This window comes from Amia ocellicauda, chromosome 15 (genome assembly GCF_036373705.1).
Source record: "Amia ocellicauda isolate fAmiCal2 chromosome 15, fAmiCal2.hap1, whole genome shotgun sequence".
In the NCBI taxonomy this organism is placed as follows: Eukaryota; Metazoa; Chordata; class Actinopteri; order Amiiformes; family Amiidae; genus Amia; species Amia ocellicauda.
The window spans coordinates 24,122,548-24,137,135 of record NC_089864.1 but is presented as its reverse complement, the minus strand read 5'-3'; the positions used below and the strand labels follow the sequence as shown (position 1 = coordinate 24,137,135).

The window sequence follows — 14,588 nt, the reverse complement described above, 5'->3', positions numbered from 1 at the left end:
ACATACAGGTAACCCAGGAAAGATTTATGAATTGGATTTTACTTGGAATGCTACTGTTCTCTCTGTACGTGGTTTCCCTTATTTTAATATTGTAAATCATGAGCAGTACTGTATAAGAGACAGTTTGACCATAAAACTATTAGGAGGAAAATGTAAAACAAACTTTCATCAGTGGAAATAAAAGGTTGCATTAATGCGATGACAAGGTTAATTCCTTGCTGAAGAATTAATTGCGTCACAGACAGGGAAGAGTCTCGACGAAGCTTTCACACAGACGTGGATCAATAAAGGCATGAAATAAGGATCAAGCCGATGATGTGAAAAGTATTTGTTCTGGAAGTCAGTGGTGAATGAATTAAAAATATTGAAATTAAGCTGCCTGAAGCAGCGCATTTCAGGCAATGAAGTACGGTGGTGACGGTCCCTTGGTTATTGTTCTGTTCTGGCCTTCACAACTTACACTTGTCTCATCTTAACCCTTATAGTTTAAAGGGTTATGTACAATATGGAATACCTTTTTCCAACATAAACCTGGGTCATAATCATGTGACAAAAATGATTAATAACCGTATTCGATTTACCACAAATATCAATATTACCAAGTGCTCAATACATTGTTAAATACTTTACAGTCATGAAACCACAATGCATCAGTTTGAAAAGATGTTGTTAAACATGCGTAGTGGTATATGATTATTTGCTACACCTACTGACCGTAACAATGCTTCCTGCTTTATTAATTTACCATTTTGTTTATGCAAAATGGGAATCTACACTAGTAACTGCTTTACACTGTTAAATATATCAAATTACATCATTCACATTTGCACATGAAATGCAGGATAATAGATTGTTTTTTCACCTAATTCTCACTTGTTTCTGGGATTCATTGAGTATTTCTCTTTTGCCCCAAACCTTACTCCCAGTTTACCTCCCAAACCTGCACGCACAACATAATTCACAAAACATGGTGCCAAATCCTGCCCAATATTTTTTGTTAATTTTATTGGTTGACATATCTGCCGATCGAATTCGCTAAATGAATCTTGTGCAAAATCGCACAAAAAGCAATTATGATTTGAAAATTAGAAAACTGTACTACTGAAGTCTGTAGAGAATTTAAAATGACTCCTGCCGACTGATTTTGCGAGCGTGATTACTCCTGAGAGAGAAAAAAGTTATCTAGAGCACTGTTCAGTGAAGAGAAAAAAGGACAATGTAAAAGACATTTGTGTGTTTCTGTCACGCTTCTCCCTTCTCAGATTGCTCCACATTCTTTAGCTGGTTACATTACTTGGCTCAAACATGGTCTGGGGGAATGAGATGGCACATCAAAGATCCCAATGTTCACATCTGGATTGCGGATTACTATAATGAAAACCCACATGTCTGGTGTCACATGTTAGAACTTTATTACATGAGAACACTTCATATCTGGATTTAATAAGATGATATTGTATTGTTGCTCTTCATTCCTGAACCTGGCTCTGGCATCAGCTGGACTGTTCAGATATTTTCATCTTGCCTGGGGAAGGGTACATCCTTCAAATAAAGCCGTTTTCAACACAACCACAGCCATCTCATACATTGCCAACGAAAAAAGCACCATATTTTAAAATCCACAATTTGTACATTCTGAAACTTTTCTAAAATTACAGTGCCACACACGACTGTTTAAACACAGCTCCTGCTCCATTATCCTTGACGACTGAGACCACCTCCTTGGCAATCAAGCTCCTTTCAAAAAAGAAACTTCCATTAAATTAATGAACTCACCCTCTAATACACAGTCAGTGTTCTCCAGCTCCAGTTCAGAGAGAAACTCGAGCATTTCTGCAGATACTTCAATGAATCCCATATCCCTGTTCAAAGAAAAGAAAGGAGATGCAATTATATGTTAACTCACCTTATTAATACAGCTTCTGATCTGGGGGTTTCACCCGCCATTTTAACCTGATTTTGCCATTCCCTGAATGCTTTTTATGTGTTTGTGTTAAACCCAAAAGGGATAGACAGTGGACTATAAGGGATCAGACTCTGAAAGGCCTGGAACTGCCAAGTTATTAGTTTAATTTATAAATATATCATCTCAATGAATGCAAATGGGTCTTAAAGACACTATTAACCATAACAGTGTATTGTATTGCGTTAAACAAAAAATGGCTAGCCTACCTTGTGTTCTCCAAATAGAACTCTATGGTACATTAAGAATTTGCAGACAGTTTTCTCAGCTTTAAAGATCTTTTTATTTTATCTCATAGTATTAACATGAGATGATGTGTTTTGTATACCAAGCATTTGACATCTGCTTGCCTATATCTACACTGCTCAAAAAAATTAAGGGAACACTTAAATCACACATCGGATCTCGATGAACGAAATATATTAAAGATCAAAATCTTTACTGTACAGTGTGTAATTCATTGAAAACAAAATGACGTAACAACGGTCAATGGAAACCAAAATCACCTACCAATTGAGGGCTGGATTCAAACTCACACCGAAAATCAAAGTAAACAATTAAAATCACAGGCTGTTCCAACTTGCGTGAATTTCTTCACGCCAACTCATAATGTGACTCAGTAGTGTGTATGGCCCCCACGTGCCTGTATGCACTCCCGACAATGTCTGGGCATGCTCCTGATGAGATGGCGGATGATGTCCTGGGGGATCTCCTCCCAGACCTGGATCAGGGCATCAGTGAGCTCCAGGACAGCCTGTGGCGCTATTTGGCGGTGTTGGATGCACCGATACATAACGTCCCAAATTGGATTCAGGTCTGGGGAATGTGAGGGCCAGTCAATGGCATCAATGCCTTTGTCATCCAGGAAATGCCTACACTCTGGCCACATGAGGCCGGGCATTGTCCTGCACCAGGAGGAACGCAGGGCCCACTGCACCAGCATAAGGTCTGACGATGGGTCTGAGGATTTCATCCTGATACCTAACAGCAGTCAGGGTACCGTTGGCTAGCACGTGGAGGTCTGTGTGACCTTCCAAGGATATGCCTCCCCAGACCATCACTGACCCACTGCCAAACCGGTCATGCTGGATGATGTTGCAGGCAGCATAACGTTCACCACGGTGTCTCCAGACTCTTTCATGTCTGTCACATGTACTCAGTGTGAACCTGCTGTCATCTGTGAAGAGAACGGGGCACCAATGGCGGACCTGTCAATTGCGAATGCCAATCGAGCTGCACGGTGCTGGGCTGTGAGCACAGGTCCCGCTAGAGGACGTCGGGCCCACTGTTTCAACAGTTTGGTCAGAAACATGTACACCAGTAGACCGCTGGAGGTCATTTTGTAGGGCTCTGGCAGTACTCCTCCTGTTACTCCTCGCACAAAGGAGCAGATACCGGTCCTGCTGCTGGGTTGATGCCCTTCTATGGCCCTGTCCAGCTCTCCTCGTGTAATGGCCCGTCTCTTGGTATCTCCTCCATGCTCTTGAGACTGTACTGGGAGACACAGCAAACCTTCTTGCGACGGCATGTATGGATGTGCCATCCTGGAGGAGCTGGACTACCTGTGCAACCTGAATGGGCTCCAGGTAGCACCTCATGCTACCAGTAGTGACAAGGACACTAGCAAAACGCAAAACTAGAGAAGAATCAGTCAGGAAGGATAAGGAGAGCAATTGTCTCTAGCCTCCACCTGCAAAACCATTACCTTTTTGGGGATTGTCTTGCTGTTGCCTCTACAGTGCACCTGTTGTCACTTTCATTTGCAAAAAAACAGGTGACACTGATTCACAATCGCTTCTGGACAGATTGATATCCCTGAAGTTTTATTGACTTGGTGTTATACTGTGATGATTACGTGTTCCCTTCATTTTTTTGAGCAGTGTATAGATTATTTATTTATTAAATGACTGCTTAGGGAAAAGTTATTCACAGATCAAAAAATATATAAAATCATACAGAAAAATACATTGCTATATAGGTTAATTTTAAGAAAGCGTATTAGTGTTGTGTTTAGCCTATATTCTGATGTTCTAAATTTGTTGAAAAAGCTATGTGTGTGCAAAACATTTGTCATATCAGCAAATAATGTCACCTATCAGAAATCAGGTTGTTAATATATAGATAGCAGTCTCACCCTGGCAAAATCAACACAGGTCGAGCTCCAGGTGATATTGCAGTGTTTAGTTGTTTGTGTTCCAGCAACCAGACTCCCAGTACATCACAGATGACAAATGCCTGTGCTCTAGCACAAAGACTTACACACAGAGTTGACTATTACATCAGCAAATATAAATGAAATATAAATGAAGCTGAATTACAGTTTACATTTAAACATAAATAAGAGCAATGTTCTTAAATTGCTATACACTGCAGTCTACCTCTACTAAAGCACAACACTTTCACCTAAACTGAAACCTGAAAACTAAAAATCAAATCTTTGACCACCCCCTGCCTGATGCAAAAATGTTTGGACTGCCTTTGGTCCCCAATAAATGGAAACCACCATCACAAACTAAGCACTTGATGGCAAGTTGCCATTAGGAAGTACAAGAAACCTCTAGAGAGAGAGGGGGGGACAACAGTTACCACCACGTTTGTCATTTGTAGCTGGTAGGTAAATAAAAGTTTTGATGTAACATGGGCATAATGAATTACGCCAATATGTTTACTTAGACAACCTAACACTTTTGGGAAATACAATTAGGATAAATGGAGTGGCTTTGACCTCCTTTTCCACCAGCAACTGATATATGCTACTTTCCAGAAGACCAAGCCCCAAAACCTATTAACACTTTAGTTGGGTCTCGGATGAATACCACTACTGCATTCAAAGTTCAGTAAAGACCTTTATTAGTATGTCCTTTTAGTTCCCAAATATTGAAATCAAACATAATTTTTCAGAATTCAATTCTACTGACAAACTTTGCCCGTACCGGGTGACGGTGTCTCACTATACAGGCCTATCAGTCAATTTGATGTTAATATATGTTGTACTGACGCAAAAGGAAACTGAATGAAATACTCCACAGGTCAGATCACTACAATAAATGTTTGATATATGAGCCTTATGTTTTTACACTTGAATTTGGGTGTAGTAGCAGAAGCATGCCTCAATGCAGACACCACTGCATCGTGGGAGCACAAATATTGTCCTGAGAGGATAAACACTGAATTTGAGCCTCCTGCTTTCATCTTTTCTTACATAAATTGCCAGAAGGATAGAACTGACAGGGGGAGAAAAAGTTACAACATTTGATTTAGAATAAATTTGTCTCAGCAATAAAATAGTGAATTAAAATCACAAAAACATGGATTTTTCAATTTACATTGTGATTAAAGTAGGGCAACACTGGAAGAATTCCTATTACTTTAAAAGTTTTTAAAAGTCCTGGGAAGATTTCACAAAAATGTTTAAAGCTGCTTCAGCTGGTGCAGTCGAGACGTCGACAGTCTGCACTTAATTGTGGTGGGGAGAACATCAGCGCAGAGAATCATTTTATTTTTAATTTTGTTTCAAAGACAAATGAAGTACAGTAGTTTGTGTAGCCTTCATTTTCCATGGGAAACAGCCACAAAACAAAAAAAACCTATGCATCAAGTCATATTTCTGGAATTTGAGAAATACCAAAAAGTCTGAGTTTTATTAAAAATCAACCGTGCGAACAAACAAATGCATAAAACAAACGTGCTTTAATTGAGGAGGCAGATGTTTCCAGCACACCCATGTTTTCTATGACCATGGTTCTGTCACACAAGTACTGGAAACAAAACAACTGAAAAGACCACGACCCTCTCACAGTGCAGCCCGGACACAGACTAGGCTTGGTGGAAGAACCCACGAAACTAAAACAAAAATCACAATGCTAGTTTTAATGGGCCAGACTGCATAGTTTACAGGAACATATAGTCTAGGTTTTGTTGTGTTTCTGTGTGTTTCTTTTTATTTTTTCGGTTGTTGTTTCCAACCGGCCTGAAATAATTAAAGAGTTTTGTTTGTAAAGCTCAGGACTGTGTTCCACTGCAACTCTGTACAGTATCTGTATTCTCTCAAGTGCAGAACACTGGAACACATTTAGTTACAACTAACACATGCATTTCTAAAAACAGTTTCAATTGAGATGGCACAGTCTTATCACACTTTCCTCAAAGGTTTATAAACATATGGTATTGTCATATCATCTGAAATGATCAAGTAAATACAAATAAAAACTTAATTAAAACAAATGTATAAAAGGATCTTAACTGTATGTATCCAAAGCAGTTATTAAAGTAATTAGGCTGCATCTGTTGCTCCCCAGCACTATTAACAGTAAACCCAATTGAATAAAAATACCAAGCCATGTTACCCGAACATACATTAAATGTCACAAGATAATCCACAGAGTAACCTCTCTCAGGTTTAAAGGCTACAATACAATCCAAAACTGTTCCATTTGTTACATATGTCACTGCCTGGAGTGATAGACAACTTTTAACAGTAGCAATGCATCACCCATGTGCATCAGATGATGTTTGTGGAAACACTGGCACACGTCCCATGAACCCATATGGACCCATGGTTCATGCAGCAGACACACACAGTTACCCCTATGGTGTAGTAGTGGGATTGACATTTGAGCAGATTCCTTGCTGATTGAGTCACCTGCACATGACCTTACAATTTCTTATTTCACTTCATATCTAGTGATCTTCAAGCACATAGAGGTGGGGGGGGGGGGCAGAGACAGGCTTTTTTTAGGCTAACAAGGATAGACTTGCTGGCAACTGTACAGGATTGTGAAATAATCTATGGTTTCCAAGAAGATCTATATCCCCAAGCCAGGCTAGGTAATAAGATCTTCCATTTAATATGACTAAGAAATCTAACAACCGTTTTTGATTTTGCTGCATTGCTGGTAAATGTAAGTCCCTGTCACCACAAAGCAGAGGAGCCGAGGAAAACAGAACCCGTTCACCACAGCAGAGTGCAATGTACAATCACTGATGGTCTGCTGCTTATCAGAGAGCTTAAACACAGAAGGAAAGACCCATTGGGTAAAGCTGCTGGGGGGCACATCAATCATTACAGACCATCCGATGGAAATTCCATTATTTTCGACCGTGCACAATCATACTTAATAGAGCCATCTGAGAGAATAAAACTAAGGATCTATTGTGACCTAGTATTACTAATTATTCATCTCTTCCTACATTGTAAGAATAAGATTATTTGTATGCATATAGATTTACAGCATATGGATGACATTTATTCTTCATGTTGAGAACTATTAGCCTATATATGATGGTAATTACTTAACTATTACTATTCTTATTATCATTATTACTATTGGTAGTCGTAGCATACAGATACTTATAACATTTACTTTAAGGTTATAAATTATGATCGGAGAAACAGATGGCACACAATTTTAATAACAAGCATAAGAAGGAAATCTGCTTTCTGTCTGACCCCAAAAACCTGACTGTTTCCCGCATTTCTATTGTGCAAAAAGAAAACTTCCCTTTCGAAGAAGCAGAATGAAAAGACATTTCCTTTGAATGAGTCAACCGCAGGCTTTAGAACTTTATTGTAACTGATTTGTCAGCTATTTTCTTTAGACATATTGTTTATTAATGTTTAATGGCCAGCCAGACTGAAAAGAATGTTCTTATTTATATGACTTGGTAAGTATTTGTGGCATATTTGTAAGGGTAAACAAAATACATCTGTGTGGAAAGCCATATAAAATGTTGAGGGAGAGGTGGTTACCAGGCAGCTATTTCATAATGCACTCCATGTCTTCAAGGATACTACTTTATATGATTAACTGATGCATTTAATGTGTAAATAACCGGGCTGTCATATTAAAATGGGCAGGCAGAGAGCTGCAAGCTGAAATGTAAGAGGTAGATGAGAGGTCATAGAAGTGAGCCTTGTGGGATAAATGGTACAAAGTAAAGGGATTTACTATGTTTTGGGCTATATCTCTGCTTTCTGGGACCAATTAAAAATATCTGAACTGGTAGGTATGCTGACATGAGAAAACACTGTAGAGGCTTTTTAAATTCAAAATCAACAGGTTGCAATTACAGTGTCAAAGGGTTTTGGAAACCAAGATCTTCAGCAATGCACCAAACCAATAATGCACACACATCACGCTTTGATGGGGTGTAAAATAGTGAGAGTGTGTATGTTCACACATCATCTGGTGTCCAGATTTAGGAGTGGGAATTCACCCGATGATTTCTTGTGTCAACCGAGATTAAAGCAAATTATCTTGTAGCAGTGCAAGAAATGCCCATGTTCCAAAATCATAATCTCTCTGCCGTACCATATTCCTCTAGGTGTACGAATTACAGCTGCTTTTATGTCCAATGCTGCTGGTGTATTTTGGGGAGTGCCAGTATCTCTGGGTCACAATTTGTCAGATGCATTGCAACTTATGAGGATAATTGTGTGTAGGCTTATAAAACAATACACCAAAAAGACAAAAATGACAACACCCAGGGAGGAATAGCACAGCTGCAATTTGAATGTTGTACACTATGAACAGAATTAGAATCACTCATTTGGCCCTTTTCACTTATAAGTGAGAACAGAGGGGAAAAAAGAAAAATGCTCCTTTTTTCACAGTAAAGAATAAACATTCTGAAATCATAGGCTATATTACTCTTCACTGATAATGTGGCAACTGTTTGATAAGTTGACTGTGCAAAGCTTTGTTCCTTTGTTGGGAGAAGAATGCCGGAATGCAACAGTTCTTAAGGAACTCTAAATGAAAAGTCAATATAGAATGAAAATGATGATTAAATGGCTGCCAACAAAGAGGTGATTCTGGGAGTGGGAGAATTATGTAACTGTGTTGTTAAGCATAAACAGTAATTTACAATGTACACAATGAGAAATATATCGATCAGCCATAACATTATGACCACCTGCCTAATATTCTGTAGGTCCCCCTTTTGCCGCCAAAACAGCCCTGACCCGTCGAGGCATGGACTCCACTAGACCTCTGAAGGTGTGCTGTGGTATCTGGCACCAAGACGTTAGCAGCAGATCCTTTAAGTCCTGAAAGTTGCGAGGTGGGGCCTCCATGGATCGGACTTGTTTGTCCAGCACATCCCACAGATCCTCGATTGGATTGAGATCTGGGGAATTTGGAGGACAAGTCAACACCTTGAACTCGTGATTCATCAGACCAAGCCACCTTCTTCCATTGCTCCATGGTCCAGTTCTGATGCTCACGTGCCCATTGTAGGCGCTTTCGGCAGTGGAAAGGGGTCAGCATGGGCACCCTGACTGGTCTGAGGCTACGCAGCCCCATACGAACAAACTGCGATGCACTGTGTGTTCTGACACCTTTCTATCAGAACCAGCATTCACTTTTTCAGCAATTTGAGCTACAGTAGCTCGTCTGTTGGATCGGACCACACGGGCCAGCCTTCACTCCCCTCGTGCATCAATGAGCCTTGGCCGCCCATGACCCTGTCGCCGGTTCACCGCTTTTCCTTCCTTGGACCACTTTTGATAGGTACTGACCACTGCAGACCGGGAACACCCCACAAGAGCTGCAGTTTTGGAGATGCTCTGACCCAGTTGTCTAGCCATCACAATTTGGCCCTTGTCAAAGTCACTCAGATCCTTACGCTTGCCAATTTTTCCTGCTTCTAACGCATCAACTTTGAGGACAAAATGTTCACTTGCTGCCTAATATATCCCACCCACTGACAGGTGCCATGATAACGAGATTATCAGTGTTATTCACTTCACCTGTCAGTGGTCATAATGTTATGGCTCATCGGTGTATCTGTGGAGGGATTTTGTTCCGAATCTCAAACTAATTTGATGTCTAAGTGAAATAGCATTTGTTCAGAGTCAACAAAATAAAACTTTATTCCACACCAAGAGGCATATACATTATAACAGAAGTGAACAAGTGATTTTTTTTTTTTTTTAATTATTCAAAATATTTATAATAGGGTGCATCAAAAATCAACATAAACTAAAACACAAAGTAATTACATGCAACGTATATTAATGTTAATGATTAAAGGCAGATCATTATGCTGTATATTAAATATTAAATTGGTGGGTTTTAACTATAAAAGGCTGATAATACCCAGCGGGCACAAGGCCTTAGACTGACGTGGTTTGTTGTATTTCTGGCCCAGCTTGGGACAACAAGAATATAACCAACATACAACGCCTTTTTAATGACGTCAGAGTACCGCGTTATACGGTTACATTAAGAGTTAGATGTTTTTGAGGTGATAAAAAAGCAAAACAATTACTGGATCTTAGTTTAATCTTTTTAGTTCAAAACCATTGGAAGTAATGGTTAAATAGTATAATGCCCCCAAGTGACCATATTTTGAACTGTGTTTTGATCACACTTCAGACAATATTCTGGTTTCCTGGACAGTGTCTATAGAAGAGCTTTTACGAATAAGCCAAGAACTGAAAGGTACCCTTATGAAAAAAGTACAGTTAAGCATACTATATAATTGAGATATAATATAGAGTATACCTACAGTGTGCCTACTGTACTTTTTCATAAGAATATCCAAACATGCACAGTTATTAATTACTGAATAACTAGGCTTCCGATTTAAGTGTATGAAATTTAGACTAGCAAAGTCTGGAAGCAGGTCTCAAGTATCCGAGAAGAGACTACGAAAAGGATGGAAATGGACAGTGATTGAAAATACAACTACTAAGTCATGCTGCGGAAGCTCTATCTGGGGGTTGTTCAACAAGAAGGTCAATGGAAGTAAAATATCCTAAAGCAGAAATTACGTCCTCATTGTAAACTATATTATATCATCACATAAAATCAGACTATTAGACTTCAACTAGCCAATGTTCCAAATAAAGCTATATCAACTAATTTCAACAATATATTTTATATTTTAGGACAATTTCTTACAAAGCAGAAGCAAAATAAATAGATCCATGATGAATATATTTCACCATAAACATTATAATCATATTTTTGCTTAACTATTTTTGGGCCTATTATCAATAACAGCTTGACTTTGTGAACTCTCATTATTATGTATTCTTTCCTAATTTCAAAAATACATATAAAATATGAAAATGTATAATGAGCAGCTCTGTAACACAGCAATGATATAATTAATATATTTAAATTACAGAATCAAATAGAAGGTTTGTCCATTGTAAAAACAACCAAAATCCTTGAGCTGGATTCTGTGACACTCAGAAAATGTAAAATACATTTAAAATGTACTGGAATAAGGAGACAAGCAGAACACCCATTTTCTAAGCTTTATCTCTAGAAGTTCAAAAGTCTGTTGACAATTCAAGATAAGCATATTGCCTCAAATTCAGAGCCGTAAAAACAAGTGCCATTCCTATACTTGTGAAAAACATCTGAACAAATTCATTGTATCAGTCCTGTTGGTGCTTTGTCATTTTTTTCTCAAATGATAACTAGACAGTTCAAAATGGTTCCTATTTGTGGGTATGTATGTGGTATTTGTCATGCAGCACTTTTATACCAAATAAAGATGTGTAAGTCTATAATTTGCTCAAGATATTGGAAACAATCTAAATATTGGGATGATATTATAATATTAGGTTCCTATACCAGTCATAATGAGGGCTTTATACCTTCCAAACTGTTCATCTTTCACTGATTGTTGAAAACCAAACTCGCTGCTTTACAGATGTTCAATTAATTCCCTTTTGCCACTACACACAATTGTAAAAAAAAAAAAAAAAAACATTTTACAGGTCTTATAGCATACCTCAGAAGAGATTGGTTCCTGGCACACTGAACGCAGGCATTCCTCAAACTCCTAAAACACTCTGCAATCAGTTGCAAGCGCAGGATGAGAGACTCGGCCCCTTCCTTCTTACTGTCGAAATCCCGGATCTCAACAGACAACTTTGACAAGATCTGCCACAGGTTCTGGAACACACCTTTCTCGACACCAGTTCTGGGAAAGAAATTCAAAATTGATTTTTTTCATCTGCAGGACAGGATTTTCACTTTAGTGCAATAGCAATAAGCTCATTTTTATTCCCTGGTGGAGGTCATTTTTTAGAATTCATTTACTGATATTTTCATAACATCAACTTCCGATGACCTGTTACACCAGTTATGGTTTCATTTAATCGTTTTCATGGATTTGTCTACAGTTACAATGAGATTTACTGCTGTAGCTCCACTATATCCTAACCTCCACTGCATGTCAGCCTATTTTCTTGTTTTTTAGTGGCAGTGGGACTAAATATGCCAATCATCTTACTTAAATAATCATAATATGATGGTGGCTTAGATGACTGATAATATCATATTCATATATCCTTTACTTGACCACAATCAAAATGTAGCTTCATATACCAATACACTGAGTGATATATTGACCCACCCCAACCCCCCAAAGAAAGACCGTACAACCTGCTCAATTGCTACAGTGATGCACACAATATAGGCTACTGCATAAGCATTGGTTTGATTATCACACTGGGTTTATACGCATGGCTCAATCAAAGCAAATTAAGGTATGATTACAACACCGTAATTTACCAGCAATATAACGCCTTTATATAAAACACTGCTGTGGCTGAAGGCACTGAGCAGCTTAAGTTAAAACAAAGAGTTGTGTTGCATTCAATAAACCCGCTGCAACGCTATTAGAAACTGACAGCCCTCTAAATCCACAGTTTGCATTTTATTTTTCTCATACAACAGAAAATCAGCACCAGCCCGCAGAAATATAATCCACAAGCGAGGCTATTTTCATGAGCACACAGCTCCATTAATTCAACCTGGCGAAAGGTACAGCTGTATATAAACATTTCACTTTTCCCAGGCGTTGTTTTTCCTGTTTTTAGAGTGAAACTTTTCGCACCTGAAATCCTGCTCCCGAAACGACTTCGTTAGACATTGCAATATTTCGACATGGTCTTGACTAAAACCTTCAGCAATTACTTTATTCATTTTATCATCGACGTCCAACATGATTGCACAGGGCGCCGCCATATTTTCTCTATTTTTTTGTGTGTTTATACCAGTAACTTCCGCTCTGTTCCTGGTCTCCCATTGGCTGAATCCGGAGAAGGCGGGTACAGCACCCTGATGACGCAGGCGTGTTGTTTTAATCACCGGTGCTTCATTATTTGCTGCAGCGGCAATACAGAAATGCTCATGAACCTAAACGTTTTTATATTTATTTGTTGTCTGCTTGTTTGTTTACATGTTTAGCTTGAAACAAATTCATTAGAGTGGTGATCCATTCTGCTTTTGAGCAACCACAAAATGTAACTGCATAGTTTTAGTCAAAAGTGATCATTATTATTATTTTACTTTAAATAAATACTAATAGTGAAAAGCATTCATACTCATATACTATAAAACATGTGTCTGTTCTCCACATGCCTGTGAGTTAAGTTTCTGAGGAGGGAAAAGATTTCAAGAACTTTGACTGAGATGTGATAGTTAACTGATTTGCAGTTTGATTATATCTCTTAAAGTATTAAACATTTAAATACGTGAAAACAGATTTGAGAGATGTACAACATAACGCTTGAGCAGTGGTTTACTCTTTTATTTAGTTGTTTTGTTTTTGCCTGGCTGAAACCCCACAATGTGGAAAAAGGGAGAGACAGAATAACAACAAATAAATCCAGAAAAAAACGCATTTCAAAAAAGTTATAAATTGATTTGCATGTTAATGAGGGAAATAAGTATTTGATCCCCTATCAATCAGCAAGATCTCTGGCTCCCAGGTGTCTTTTATACAGGTAACAAGCTGAGATTAGGAGCACTCTCTTAAAGGGAGTGCTCCTAATCTCAGCTCGTTACCTGTATAAAAGACACCTGTCCACAGAAGCAATCAATCAATCAGATTCCAAACTCTCCACCATGGCCAAGACCAAAGAGCTGTCCAAGGATATCAGGGACAAGATTGTAGACCTACACAAGGCTGGAATGGCTACAAGACCATCGCCAAGCAGCTTGGTGAGAAGGTGACAACAGTTGGTGCGATTATTCGCAAATGGAAGAAACACAAAATAACTGTCAGTCTCCCTCGGTCTGGGGCTCCATGCAAGATCTCACCTCGTGGAGTTTCAATGATCATGAGAACGGTGAGGAATCAGCCCAGAACTACACGGGAGGATCTTGTTAATGATCTCAAGGCAGCTGGGACCATAGTCGCCAAGAAAACAATTGGTAACACACTATGCTGTGAAGGACTGAAATCCTGCAGCATCCGCAAGGTCCCCCTGCTCAAGAAAGCACATGTACAGGCCCGTCTGAAGTTTGCCAATGAACATCTGAATGATTCAGAGGAGAACTGGGTGAAAGTGTTGTGGTCAGATGAGACCAAAATCGAGCTCTTTGGCATCAACTCAACTCGCCGTGTTTGGAGGAGGAGGAATGACCCCAAGAACACCATCCCCACCGTCAAACATGGAGGTGGAAACATTATGCTTTGGGGGTGTTTTTCTGCTAAGGGGACAGGACAACTGCAACGCATCAAAGGGATGAGAACCTCCTTCCCTCAGCCAGGGCATTGAAAATGGGTCGTGGATGGGTATTCCAGCATGACAATGACCCAAAACACACAGCCAAGGCAACAAAGGAGTGGCTCAAGAAGAAGCACATTAAGGTCC

The 14,588-nt window shown here is 39.1% G+C and overlaps 1 protein-coding gene across 1 annotated transcript in view; it reads right to left on the bottom strand.

Annotated features, from left to right (window-relative positions):
* Positions 1 to 12,971, bottom strand: part of atxn10 (ataxin 10) — a 73,154-nt gene extending 60,183 nt beyond the window's left edge. The window contains exons 1-3 of the mRNA XM_066724328.1: positions 12,824 to 12,971; positions 11,714 to 11,905; positions 1,777 to 1,862 (exon numbers count right to left, since the gene is read on the bottom strand). Coding sequence (XP_066580425.1) covers positions 1,777 to 1,862; positions 11,714 to 11,905; positions 12,824 to 12,954 — 409 coding nt within the window. The 5' untranslated portion in view covers positions 12,955 to 12,971. The remainder of the gene's footprint in view (positions 1 to 1,776; positions 1,863 to 11,713; positions 11,906 to 12,823) is intronic.
* Between the last annotated feature and the right edge of the window lie 1,617 nt (positions 12,972 to 14,588).